Source organism: Misgurnus anguillicaudatus, chromosome 24, assembly GCF_027580225.2.
Source record: "Misgurnus anguillicaudatus chromosome 24, ASM2758022v2, whole genome shotgun sequence".
Lineage (NCBI taxonomy): Eukaryota > Metazoa > Chordata > Actinopteri > Cypriniformes > Cobitidae > Misgurnus > Misgurnus anguillicaudatus.
This window is the reverse complement of record NC_073360.2, coordinates 9,408,908-9,420,266: the sequence shown is the minus strand read 5'-3', so window position 1 is coordinate 9,420,266 and position 11,359 is coordinate 9,408,908. Positions and strand designations below refer to the sequence as shown.

The following is an 11,359-nucleotide window of genomic DNA, read 5'->3' as shown; positions in this document are numbered from 1 at the left end:
AAAATTATATATAGTTTTCCATATAAATATGTATATTTCCTTATGCAATCGCTCTTTAAAAGTTTGGGGTCAATCAGACCAGTTTGAAAACAAAGGAATATTTGCAGATTGATAAACCTCTGTTTTGAGGGTTTTGCAAACCACCCAACAAAATGAAAGCCCTGGGCCTAATAAAGTGAGTGGAAGAGTTCTGAGGAGTTGTGCTTATCAGCTCTGTGATATTAGTCATTTGATTTTTCAGACCTCATTGAAATTACAGAAAGTACCATCAGTGTGGAAAAAAATCCATTATTGTATCCCAACACAGTCTCACGGCAAGTCGTGTTATAGTAACGAAAATTTTTGATTAATTTATTCGTGTTAGATGACACAAATTTCTGCTGTTTTTTGTGTCTCTGGAGACGAATGTGTTTTTCGTCCTTCCCAGCACGAATTTCTATCAATGGCTGTTCGTGTCTGTGGCACGACTTTCTTTATCGTGTCATTTTATATTTTGTTTTCTCATCGTTGTTTCCTATTTTTAAATCATTGTCGCTTGGGGTTAGGGTTAGATCCGGGGTTTGCGTTAGGATGTTATTTTTGCATTGGTTTCTACATGTTTTTGCCCGCTCTTATTCTCGCCTGGAGTTGGGGTTAGAGTTTGGGTTAGGAAGTCGCAGAAAGTGATTCTGGCCCAAACCCCAAGCGGCAATGGTCAGAAAGTGGAAAGCAACGATGAGAAAACAAAATATAAAATGACACGATAAAGAAAGTCGTGCCACAGACACGAACAGACATTGATAGAAATTCGTGGTGGGAAGGACGAAAAACAGCGAAAATTTGTGTCTTCAAACACGAATAAATACATTTTTGTTACTATAACATGACTTGCCGTGAGACTGGATTGTGTATCCATACCTAAAAACATAATACACGATAGCATAAGCAGTCAAATTTGCTGCGGCTATGACTCGACATTATAAGCGAGCGTATTACTAATGTAACGTCTAGAAGAGGAAGCTAAGTTAAGCCCAAGAAGGCTGCCTCCCCGGGGTAAAAAAACCCTGGGCTGTTTAGCCGAGGAAATAAAAAAAAGTCCTAGGAGGGAAAAACCCTTGGGAGATATATATGTATATACACACATATAAACGGATAAGGAGATTAAGCGGAGATTAAGCGGGTTCTGCTGGTGATCGTTGGTCAGGCATCAGCTGAGCATCACTTTGAAGGACAACCAGTAGATCAGAGGTGTGCCGACTTTCACCTCTACCGGACTGGGTCTGTTTGTCCCATTGTTCTCGGGGTCGAGGACGAGACGGGGAGAGAAAAACAAAATCATATTAGCATTGTGGCCGTTCACATGTAATGCAAGTGTCACACACTGATGTGGTTTAATCAGCTTAGTTTCAGACAGACTAACTATTGCGGCATAATTATATTATCCACAGTTGAGGATTTTGCAAATTGGGGGCCCACTGCGACGGTATATATGGTAACTAAGGGTCACCTACCGATCTTTGAGAGAAAATGAAACCTGTCGCCCATTGTCGTTGTTAATGCAGGTTCAGTGGCAAATGAGTCTATATTGCATACTATTTACAAGACCACGAGAAAACGCCAACATTGCAACCTGACCATACGTGTCAACCCATTTGACTAAGGCTGGAGGCCCCACTGTCGTCGTTAATGCAGGTTCAGTGGCAAACGGGTCTTTATGGCATACTATTCACAAGACACACGAAAACAATAAAATCGCAACCCGACCATACGTGCCAACCCGTTTGACTAAGGCCGGAAGCCCCACTGTCGTCGTTAATGCAGGTTCAGTGGCAAACGGGTCTGTATGGCATACTATTCGCAAGACAAAGAAAGCACCAAAATCACAACCCAACCATACGTGCCAACCCGTTTGACTAAGGCTGGAGGGCACACTGTCGTTGTTAATGCAGGTTCAGTGGCAAATGGGTTTGTATGGCATACTATTCACAAGACACATGAAAACGCCAAAATCGCAACCCGACCATACGTGCCAACCCGTTTGACTAAGGCCGGAAGCCCCACTGTCGTCGTTAATGCAGGTTCAGTGGCAAACGGGTCTGTATGGCATCCTATTCACAAGACACACGAAAGTTCCAAAATCGCAACCCGACCATACGTGCCAACCCGTTTGACTAAGGCCGGAAGCCCCACTGTCGTCGTTAATGCAGGTTCAGTGGCTTGCAAAGGATCTTCCACTTTTAGACACTTTTGATAGTCTAGGGATAATCAAGAGACCAGAATTTTGCGACCGTAGTGTGCGTGATGGATTGTATTCTGATAGTAATTATCTAAGATATGAGGGTGCTAGGCCATTTAAAGCTTTGTAGGTGATTAGTGATATTTTAAATTGTATGCGATATTTAACTGGTAGCCAGTGTAAAGATGCCAGAATTGGGCTTATGTGGTCATACTTCTTAGATCGAGTAAGTACCCTTGCAGAAGCGTTTTGAACTAGCTGAAGCTTGTTTACTTGATTTGCATGGCATCCCCCGAGTAGCGAGTTACAATAGTCTATTCTAGAGGTCATAAAAGCATGGATAAGCTTCTCTGCGTCAGATGTAGACAGTATATGGCGTACTTTCGAGATATTTCTAAGGTGGAAGAATGCTGTGCGGCAGACGTTGGCGATATGACTATCGAAGGATAAGTTGCTGTCGAACATCACACCTAAGTTCCTAACTGTGGAAGATGGCACCACAGTGCAGCCATCTATGTGCAACTTGTAATCTGACATATTATGTTTGTAGCGATTCGGTTCAATAATAAGTATCTCTGTCTTATTGGAGTTGAGCTTAAGAAAGTTATGTGCCATCCAGTCACTAACATCGCTAATGCAGTCTGTTAGCTTAGAAAACGTGTGTGTTTCGCTGGGATGTGAGGACATGTAAAGCTGGATATCATCCGCATAGCAGTGAAAACTTATGTTATGTTTCCTGATGATGTCTCCTAGGGGTAACATATATAACAAGAACAGGATAGGACCTAAAACTGATCCCTGCGGTACACCGTATTTAACCAGGGAGTGATATGACTCTTCCTCGTTTACATAAACAAAGTGATAGCGATTGGTTAGATACGACCTAAACCAGGCTAGCGCCTGACCACTGATACCAACATAGTTTTCTAGTCTATTGAGTAAGATTTTGTGATCTATTGTGTCAAAGGCTGCACTAAGGTCTAGCAATATAAGAATTGAGATTTCACCACGATCGGATGTTAATAGGAGGTCATTTGTAACTCTAAGCAACGCTGTCTCTGTGCTATGGTGGGGCCTGAATCCTGATTGGAACTTTTCATATGTACTATTATTTGTGAAGAATGTGCGTAACTGGCTTGCCACTACCTTTTCTAATATTTTCGAAAGAAAAGGGAGATTTGAGATTGGTCTAAAGTTATTAAGCTCTCCCTGATCAAGCTGTGGTTTTTTTAATCAGCGGTTTAATAACTGCTAGTTTGAAAGCTGTTGGAACGTATCCTATTTCTAGCGATGAGTTAAAGATATTTAGAACCAGGGTTGACACTACAGGGAATACCTCTTTAACTCATTCACCGCCAGCCTTTTTGAGAAAAGTTGCCCACCTGCATTTTTGTGATTTTAACAAAATTTTCACAAAATTCCTTGCAAGAAAAATCATTTTCTATAAATATATAAACATACAAATTATATCAAATTAAAGAACACACCCTCTGCTTTCAAACAAGCAATAAACAAACACACAAACAAACAAAATGGGGAAAAAACTTTCATTATATATTTACTTTTTCTACTTAATTTAACCACTGAAATATGGATATTTCTCTTCAAAAATATAACATTTTGAGCAAAAAGCTTAAAAAATTGCGTCTTTGTAAAGAAATTTATGTTAGAGATCAGACTCAGAATGACTATCAAACATAAAGAGAGTTAAAATAAAACGTTATATTTTTTTAACTTCCGTTTTTGATAAATTCGTTTTGGCGCCATCTGGTGGATAAAAGCGGTATTACACTTTCACTTTGAAATTCGTCCAGAAAGGCATACTTATTAGTTAAATATGAACTCATAAATGACGAGATAACTCGTCGATGGCAGTGAATGAGTTAAGTAGTTTTGTGGGAACGGGGTCTAATATACAGGACGATGATTTGGATGATGTAACTAGTCTAGAGAGCTCATCTATTGTAGTAGGTTTAAATTAATCAAGATGTTCGTGTGGTAGTCTAGTGTTAAGTGAACTAATGGGTAGAGTGGTGGCTGCCTGGGTAGCTACGATGTTTTCCCTAATAGCCCTAATTTTGTTAGAAAAGAAGTTCATGAAGTCGTTACTATTGTGTTGAAGTTTACTATTGGTTTCTGTTTGTTCTTTGTTTCTAGTCAGTTTTGCAACTGTGCTAAAGAGGAAACGAGGGTTATTATGATTCTCATTTATAAGCTTGCTAAGATAGGTAGATCTGGCGGTTTTAATAGCCTGTCTGTAGTGTTTAACACTCTCTTTCCATGCTGCACGCCATACCTCTAACTTTGTGCTTCTATAATTTCTTTCCATTTTCCTTATTGCCTTTTTAAGGGCTGCGGTGTGATGGTCATACCATGGAGCTGGCGTTTTTTCTTTGATTCTCTTTTTTCGAATGGGAGCAACGGCATCCAATGTGTTAGAACAGACATTGTTTAGGTTTTCTATTACAATATCTAGATCGTCACAGTTTTCTGCTACATGTTTAATTTGGGACAGGTCTGGAAGAGTGCTAATGAAGCTATCTTTAGTGGTGGAAATTATTGTTCTGGCTAATCTGTAGCATGTTGTGGATTGAGTGATCCTATCCAGAAGTACAGTGTATAACACAAGGTAATGGTCAGAAACTGCAGCACTCTGAGGTGATATTTTGATGTCATTAATATTGAGTCCGAGTGACAGAATTAAGTCTAATGTGTGCTTACGAGTATGCGTTGGCTCTGTCACGTTTTGTCTAATATTGAGAGAATTTAGAACATCCATAAACGCACGTCCTAATGCATCTTTTGGGTTATCCACATAAAATCACCAACGATAAGAGCTTTATCTACAGTGACTACAAGCTCAGACAGGAAATCTGCTATTTCTTTAAGGAAATCTGCATGGTGGCCCGGAGGTCTATAGATTGTAGCTAAGGCAAAAGAGAGCTGTTTGTGGTTACGATCAGTTATTTCCATATTTAACAACATTAGTTCAAATGATTTAAATTTTAGTTCAGATTTTTGGTTTACTTTAAAAATTTTGTTGTATATTGTAGCTACACTACCCCCTCTCCCCTTTAATCGAGGTTTGTGTTTATAATAATAGTCTTGTGGGGTGGATTTGTTTAAACTAATGTAATCGTCTGCTTTAAGTCAGGTTTCTGTTAAACAGAGTGCATCTAAGTTTTGGTCTGTAATTATTTCATTGACAATAGGTTCTTTATTGGTAAGCGATCTAATGTTAAGAAGGCCGAATTTTAACATTCGAGGTTCATCTGTTAATGTATTGTTTTCTAATTTTATATTAATCAGATTTGTACCAGATGTGGCAAGCGGTGTATTTATTTGTTCGGGGAACAGATACAGTTGAAATAGTAACATAGAACATAGGGCTGGGCGATTTGACCTAAAATCAAAACCTCGGTTAATCTAACATTTGACATCGGTTACGATTAATAAACGATTATTTTTTTGCCTCATAGTTCACTGACAAGGTTGGAAAGTTTAGGGCACACCTTAAATCAGCCTGCAATGCAATTATTCACATTTTTCCCAAAATAACTGCATTACTGAAAAATATTAAATAGACTTAACTCTATGCAGGTGTTGCATGTCATTATGTACAATTGATGAAACTTTCAGAATGGGAAGTTATGAACCAAAAAATCATACAACCCCCATGACTAATTATAGACATCAGATACATACATAATAAGTTGTATCCAGATAGCATGTTGTAATGAGATGAGTAGGGCAAAATACATACTTGGACTGTATCCTTTACACGTTTCTTGTATTCAATCCATTTTTTCTTAACTGGGCACTGATGTCTAAGACATTTATTCTCATCTGTAATGCTTTTGGTGTTAATGTAGACTAGAAGTTCTCCCATTCTCTCTCTCCGTCATCTCTGAAGTGTCTAATTAAACTCACGCGGGCGCGTCTTTTCGCGGTTTTGAGTGAGTGAGATGTGATGACATTACCCGGGCTGCTTAGAGACCCATCGGTAGATTAAACTGAGCGCGTGTGCGGTAAAAACCCGATCACGCATTCCGTATTTTTGTCACAGGTGCCTGCACATTCGCGAGTACTTCTTAAAAAAAAAGTACTGTGCTTCTTTTGGGCACTAGATGATCCTGCTGCTCAGTTAAACAGTGTTTGAGTTCTCCTCCATGTTTCGCTGTGCCACTGACAGGACGGGGCGGAGTTACGCAACATCACACGCAGCAGTTTGTTTTTAAAGGGAAAGTATTAACAGGATTAAAAACCGAAATAACCGACATGATAAAATAATGTCGGTTAGAGGTTCTGAATTTCGGTTTCGGTTATTTTTCGATTAATCGCCCAGCCCTAATAGAACATAGTAATCAGTTGATTGATCCTCTACAATTTACTTATAGGAGAAACAGGAGTGTGATGGATGCCACCCTGACACTTTTACATTTTTCATAAGCTTTCAACACTATTCACCCACTTCTTTTAGCTGAACTTTGCTGTCCGAATTTGATGTTCCTAAGGGTTTGGTGGCCTGGATTTGAACATTCCCGGGAACTTTATTCCTCAGTGGGCTGCCCCCAAGGCTGTATTCTTTCACATCTATTATTTATTTTATATACAGATATAGAGGTGCAAAGGCCAATTTTCAGACAGACATATTATTAAATATGCTGATGACACAGTAGTGATAAATATGTTAAAACAGGATGACACAGAGCGGGCCCATCTTAAATTATTTTTTGGATTGGTGTGAGAGTTCACATCTACAAATGAATGTCCCCAAAACAAAAGATATGATGATAGAATTTTATACTTCAGTTGCTAATCCATCTAAAGTAGTTATGGCGGGGAAAGAAGTTGAGAAGGTTAGTTCATACCAAGTATTTGGGTACAGTTATTGACGATACGCTTTGTTGAGTGGAAAACACAAATCTTGTTGTATCAAAAGCACAAAAACAATTATTTTTATTGAGGAAGCTTGAGTCTTTTGATGTGGATAAATCTATATTGATATTGTTTTATAGATTTTTCTCTAGATTTTTATTGTTTTCAGGAAGTCTTTGACTAGGTGATTAGGTGATACATCCCACACTTTGTATTTAGGCAAGGCAGTTTATTTGTATAGCACATTTCATACACAGAGGTCATTCAAAGTGCTTTACATACAGTAGAAATGAGAAAACAATATATAAAAGAGAAAAAGAAAATGTAAAAATAATAAATACACGATATAATCACAATAAAAACAAAGATACATGAGAATTTAGAATAACAATTAAAGAAAATAAATGTGATTTTAATAAAAACAGTTAAAGTAAAAAGTAAAAGTGACCAGTTATAAGATACAGAAAGATTCGTCGACGTACTTTAGATACTTCAAATATTTTTCACAGCTGTTATGTGATTTCGATCAATTTCAGGTCAAAAAATACAATTTATTTCGGAATCGTTCCTGATGCATCCCTGATTAACCAACACACCCTCCTATTTTAGGTTAGTTTTTATTTACTAATGATTTTTATATACTTCCTGCCTGCCTGATTTGCTAAATTCGGGGATCCCCTATCTGAATGGAAGAATCTGAGAATCACAGGTTTTGTGGCTTTACACTGGTCGACCTACCTATGGGTCTATAGTGCCTTTTCCTCTCTACATGGAGAGGCGAAAAACCTCATCACACTTTCTGCCACTTAATGGCATCTAGTGTGTATATACATTTGTTTTACACGCCTGTATATTTACACCCACCTTTAACACTGGACTTAATGGTGTACACCTGCCTTTAACACTGGCCTTACGGTGTCTTTCCACTCACGTCTAAGTGGAGTAACCTGCCACTCCACTCAAACTCAACAGACTCTTTCACCAGACAGCCCTAACCACAATGTAAATTAAATTAAATCTTCCTACCTTATTTTTCTGGTTAATCAGGAATGTCACCAAAAAAATTTGCCCACGCGTTCTCAAAATATGATAACAACCTCAAAAAAAATGTTTGCCCATTTAGAAGTCGAACTGCTCCCCTCAGGCAGGTGATATAGGGTCCCCAAGTAAAGGACTCTTAAAGCTTCTAGGTCTTTTGTTTCAAATGCAGTCTTGAGTGTAAATACTTATCTAAAACATAAAAATAAAGGTGTAACCATGATTTTTACATAGTATATGAAGAACTGTGTACTGTACTGTAAATGTTTGGTTGTTTATGGTTGGTTGTTTTTTTATAAATTTGTATGTTTGTGAGGTCTGATGCTGCTTAAGTTTTTTTTTTGTAATTCATGAAAAGACGACATGATGTTTTAGACAATTTTTCCATAAAGACACTTGCTAAATTCATCCCACATTTTTAGTATATAATGGTTTTGATGACTTGTAGGGCCACTATAAAAATTTTAATATTTTATATATATATATATATATACATACATACATACACATACATATATATATATACACATACATATATATACACATACATACATATATATATATATACACATACACATACATACATACACATACATACATACACACATACATACACATACATACATACATACACATACATACACACACACACACACACACACACACACACACACATACATACATACTAAGGCTGTCAAAATAAACGTGTTAATAACGCGTTGACGCAAATTCATTTTAACGCCACTAATCTTATTAACGCGCGATTTATGTTTGACCCTTGATCTAGCCCGTAGTTGAAACAATTGAGAGACGCAGGCTTAATAGACATTAAATTGTGCAGCAGCATACAGAAATGGAAAATTCATTTATAAAACGATGGCTGATGGTTCTGTCGACAAGACAAAAGTTATCTGCACTTATTGTCGATGTGAATTAAGTTATCACCGCAGCTTGTCGAGTTTAAAATATCACTTGATGGCGAAGCATACAGCTGATGCAGACAGCACCCCTCCCCCTCGCCAAACGCAGACCACACTGACTAGTTTGCAGCGGAGACCGATGGACAACTCAACAAGGAACAAAGTCACTACAGCAATAGCTAAATGGGTGGCTACAGCTTGTAGGCCAGTTAATGTAGTGGAGGACGAGGGTCTACTTGAAATTATCCACATTGCATCTAACGATTATACATATGAACTACCTTCGAGAGCCACCATTACAAGTAAGATTCACAATATCTACGAAGAGGAGAAAACTAAAATTGAAGAGGCACTGAGACAGACAAACACGGTGGCGCTTACCGGAGATTACTGGACTTCCCTTAATAACCATAGTTACCTGGGAGTCACGGCACATTATTTTGACACACACTGGAATCTTCAGTCACATGCTTTAACCGTTATGAAGACAGAAGAACGACACTATGCTGACGTTTGCGCTGAGCACTTTATGCAGGTAGCCAGACAGTGAAACATTGAACTAAAAATTACCACACTGACCACAGATAGTGCACGCAATATGATTGCAGCTGCCAGGCAACTCCCGTTCGATCATATGCCTTGCACTGCACACAGCCTCCACCGAGCTATCACAGTATCGCTCCAGAACAGCCCATTTGACAGCGCTTTGGCAAAATGTAGGAAGGTAGTGTGGCATTTTAAGCATAGCCCAGCAAACGCAGCCGAGCTCGAACAGCAGCAGGTTGCACATCATCAAAAGAAAGAGTCACTCACACAAGAGGTGTCAACTAGATGGAACAGCACACTGGAAATGATTTCGCGTGTTCACAGAAATCAAGAGCCATTGAGAGATGCACTGGCGCTACATGCAAATAACATCAACATGCCAACAACAGCTGAAATGGATAAACTGAAGAGGTTGGAGAATGTGCTGGAACACTGCAGGTAATTTATTTACACTCTCATTTATTTTGTAAGGTTGTGTCAAAAGTGGGGAAGTGTGTGTATGTGTGTGTGCGTGCGTGTGTGTGCGCGCGCATGCCCGTGCGTGTGTGTGTCAGTGAGAAATTGAAAGTGAGTAAGAGACTCATTATAAACTTAAGTGCTTCTCTATTATTGCAGGTATGTGAGTGAACTTCTAGGGGGGGAGAAGTTTGTTTCTTGCTCAGTTGTGCTGCCAGCGTTGTGTCATCTATCACGTGTGATGGAGGTCTCAGAAGATGATCCAGGATACATGATTAAGTTTAAGGAAACTTTCACAACAGACATGGACAAAAGGAAGGACAAAACCAACATCACATGGCTGAGGGTTGCAACAGCACTGGACCCTAGGTTTAAGGACCTCAAATGTCTGAGCAGGGCTGACAGAGCTGAGGTTTGGAGTTCAATCTGTGCCTTGCTCCGGGAGAGGGGGGACGGGCTTGCACAGCGAGATAAACCAGTGCTAGCTGAGCCACTTAAAAAGAGATCATGTCTCATGTCTGCGCCGGACTCTTCATCTGATGATGAAGATGACTATATTGAAAAATGTGTGGAGCACTACAAGGCAGAGCCCCCTATTGGCATAGAGGACTGTCCCCTGCAGTGGTGGTCTAAACATGAAGGGGCACACAGTGAGATGGCCTACCTTGCACGAAGATACTTAGCAACACCTGCCACATCCATACCTTGTGAAAGATTGTTTTCACTGTCAGGGCATGTTGTTCAAAAAAGCAAGCTGCCCTGTCATCTGAAAATGTTAACAGGCTTGTCTGTTTGAGCAACTGGCTTAGTGCAAAGAAAGAGAAGTAAAGGGAACCTGTGTTTTTTCTATTTTTTTCTTGTGTTAAATAGACATGAACAAGTTCTTTGAAAAACATGTCTACCATATTTAAAACATGCTATGTTCTGTAAGCTCTGTTTAGGGTGATTCAAATAATAATAAATGTACATTTTGCGTGTTCAGAAGAATTAGGGCGCAGTCACACCAAAAACGCTTTAAACGCTTGCAAACGCAAGGCGCGACGCACTGCCTTTTTTAAAAAAGAGCAGTGCGGCGCGGCTTTTCATATTGCTAAGCAACCACCGAGTCAACTGTCTTGTCAATCAAATATTGAAGCGTGAGCGCTCTTTTGCTGTTAACTGTCATATTAGCAGAAACTTTAAAAAGAGGACGCTTGCTCTGACCTTGTTTGAGGGTGAGAGGTGCACAAACACGCAGGAGAGAGTGAGCGAGTGGAGTCCGGTTCTTCAAAGCAACTGTAAACTTCCCTCGCTACAACGTAAGGCC

At 39.2% G+C, this 11,359-nt stretch overlaps 1 protein-coding gene across 1 annotated transcript; it reads left to right on the top strand.

The window, feature by feature from the left end:
- The first annotated feature begins 9,139 nt into the window (after positions 1-9,139).
- LOC141361477 (E3 SUMO-protein ligase ZBED1-like) lies at positions 9,140-10,978 on the top strand. Its single transcript, XM_073862874.1, has 2 exons — positions 9,140-10,035; positions 10,213-10,978. Exons 1-2 carry the CDS (start codon positions 9,650-9,652, stop codon positions 10,847-10,849), a joined length of 1,023 nt encoding a protein of 340 aa, XP_073718975.1. The 5' UTR covers positions 9,140-9,649; the 3' UTR covers positions 10,850-10,978.
- The last annotated feature ends 381 nt before the right edge of the window (positions 10,979-11,359 follow it).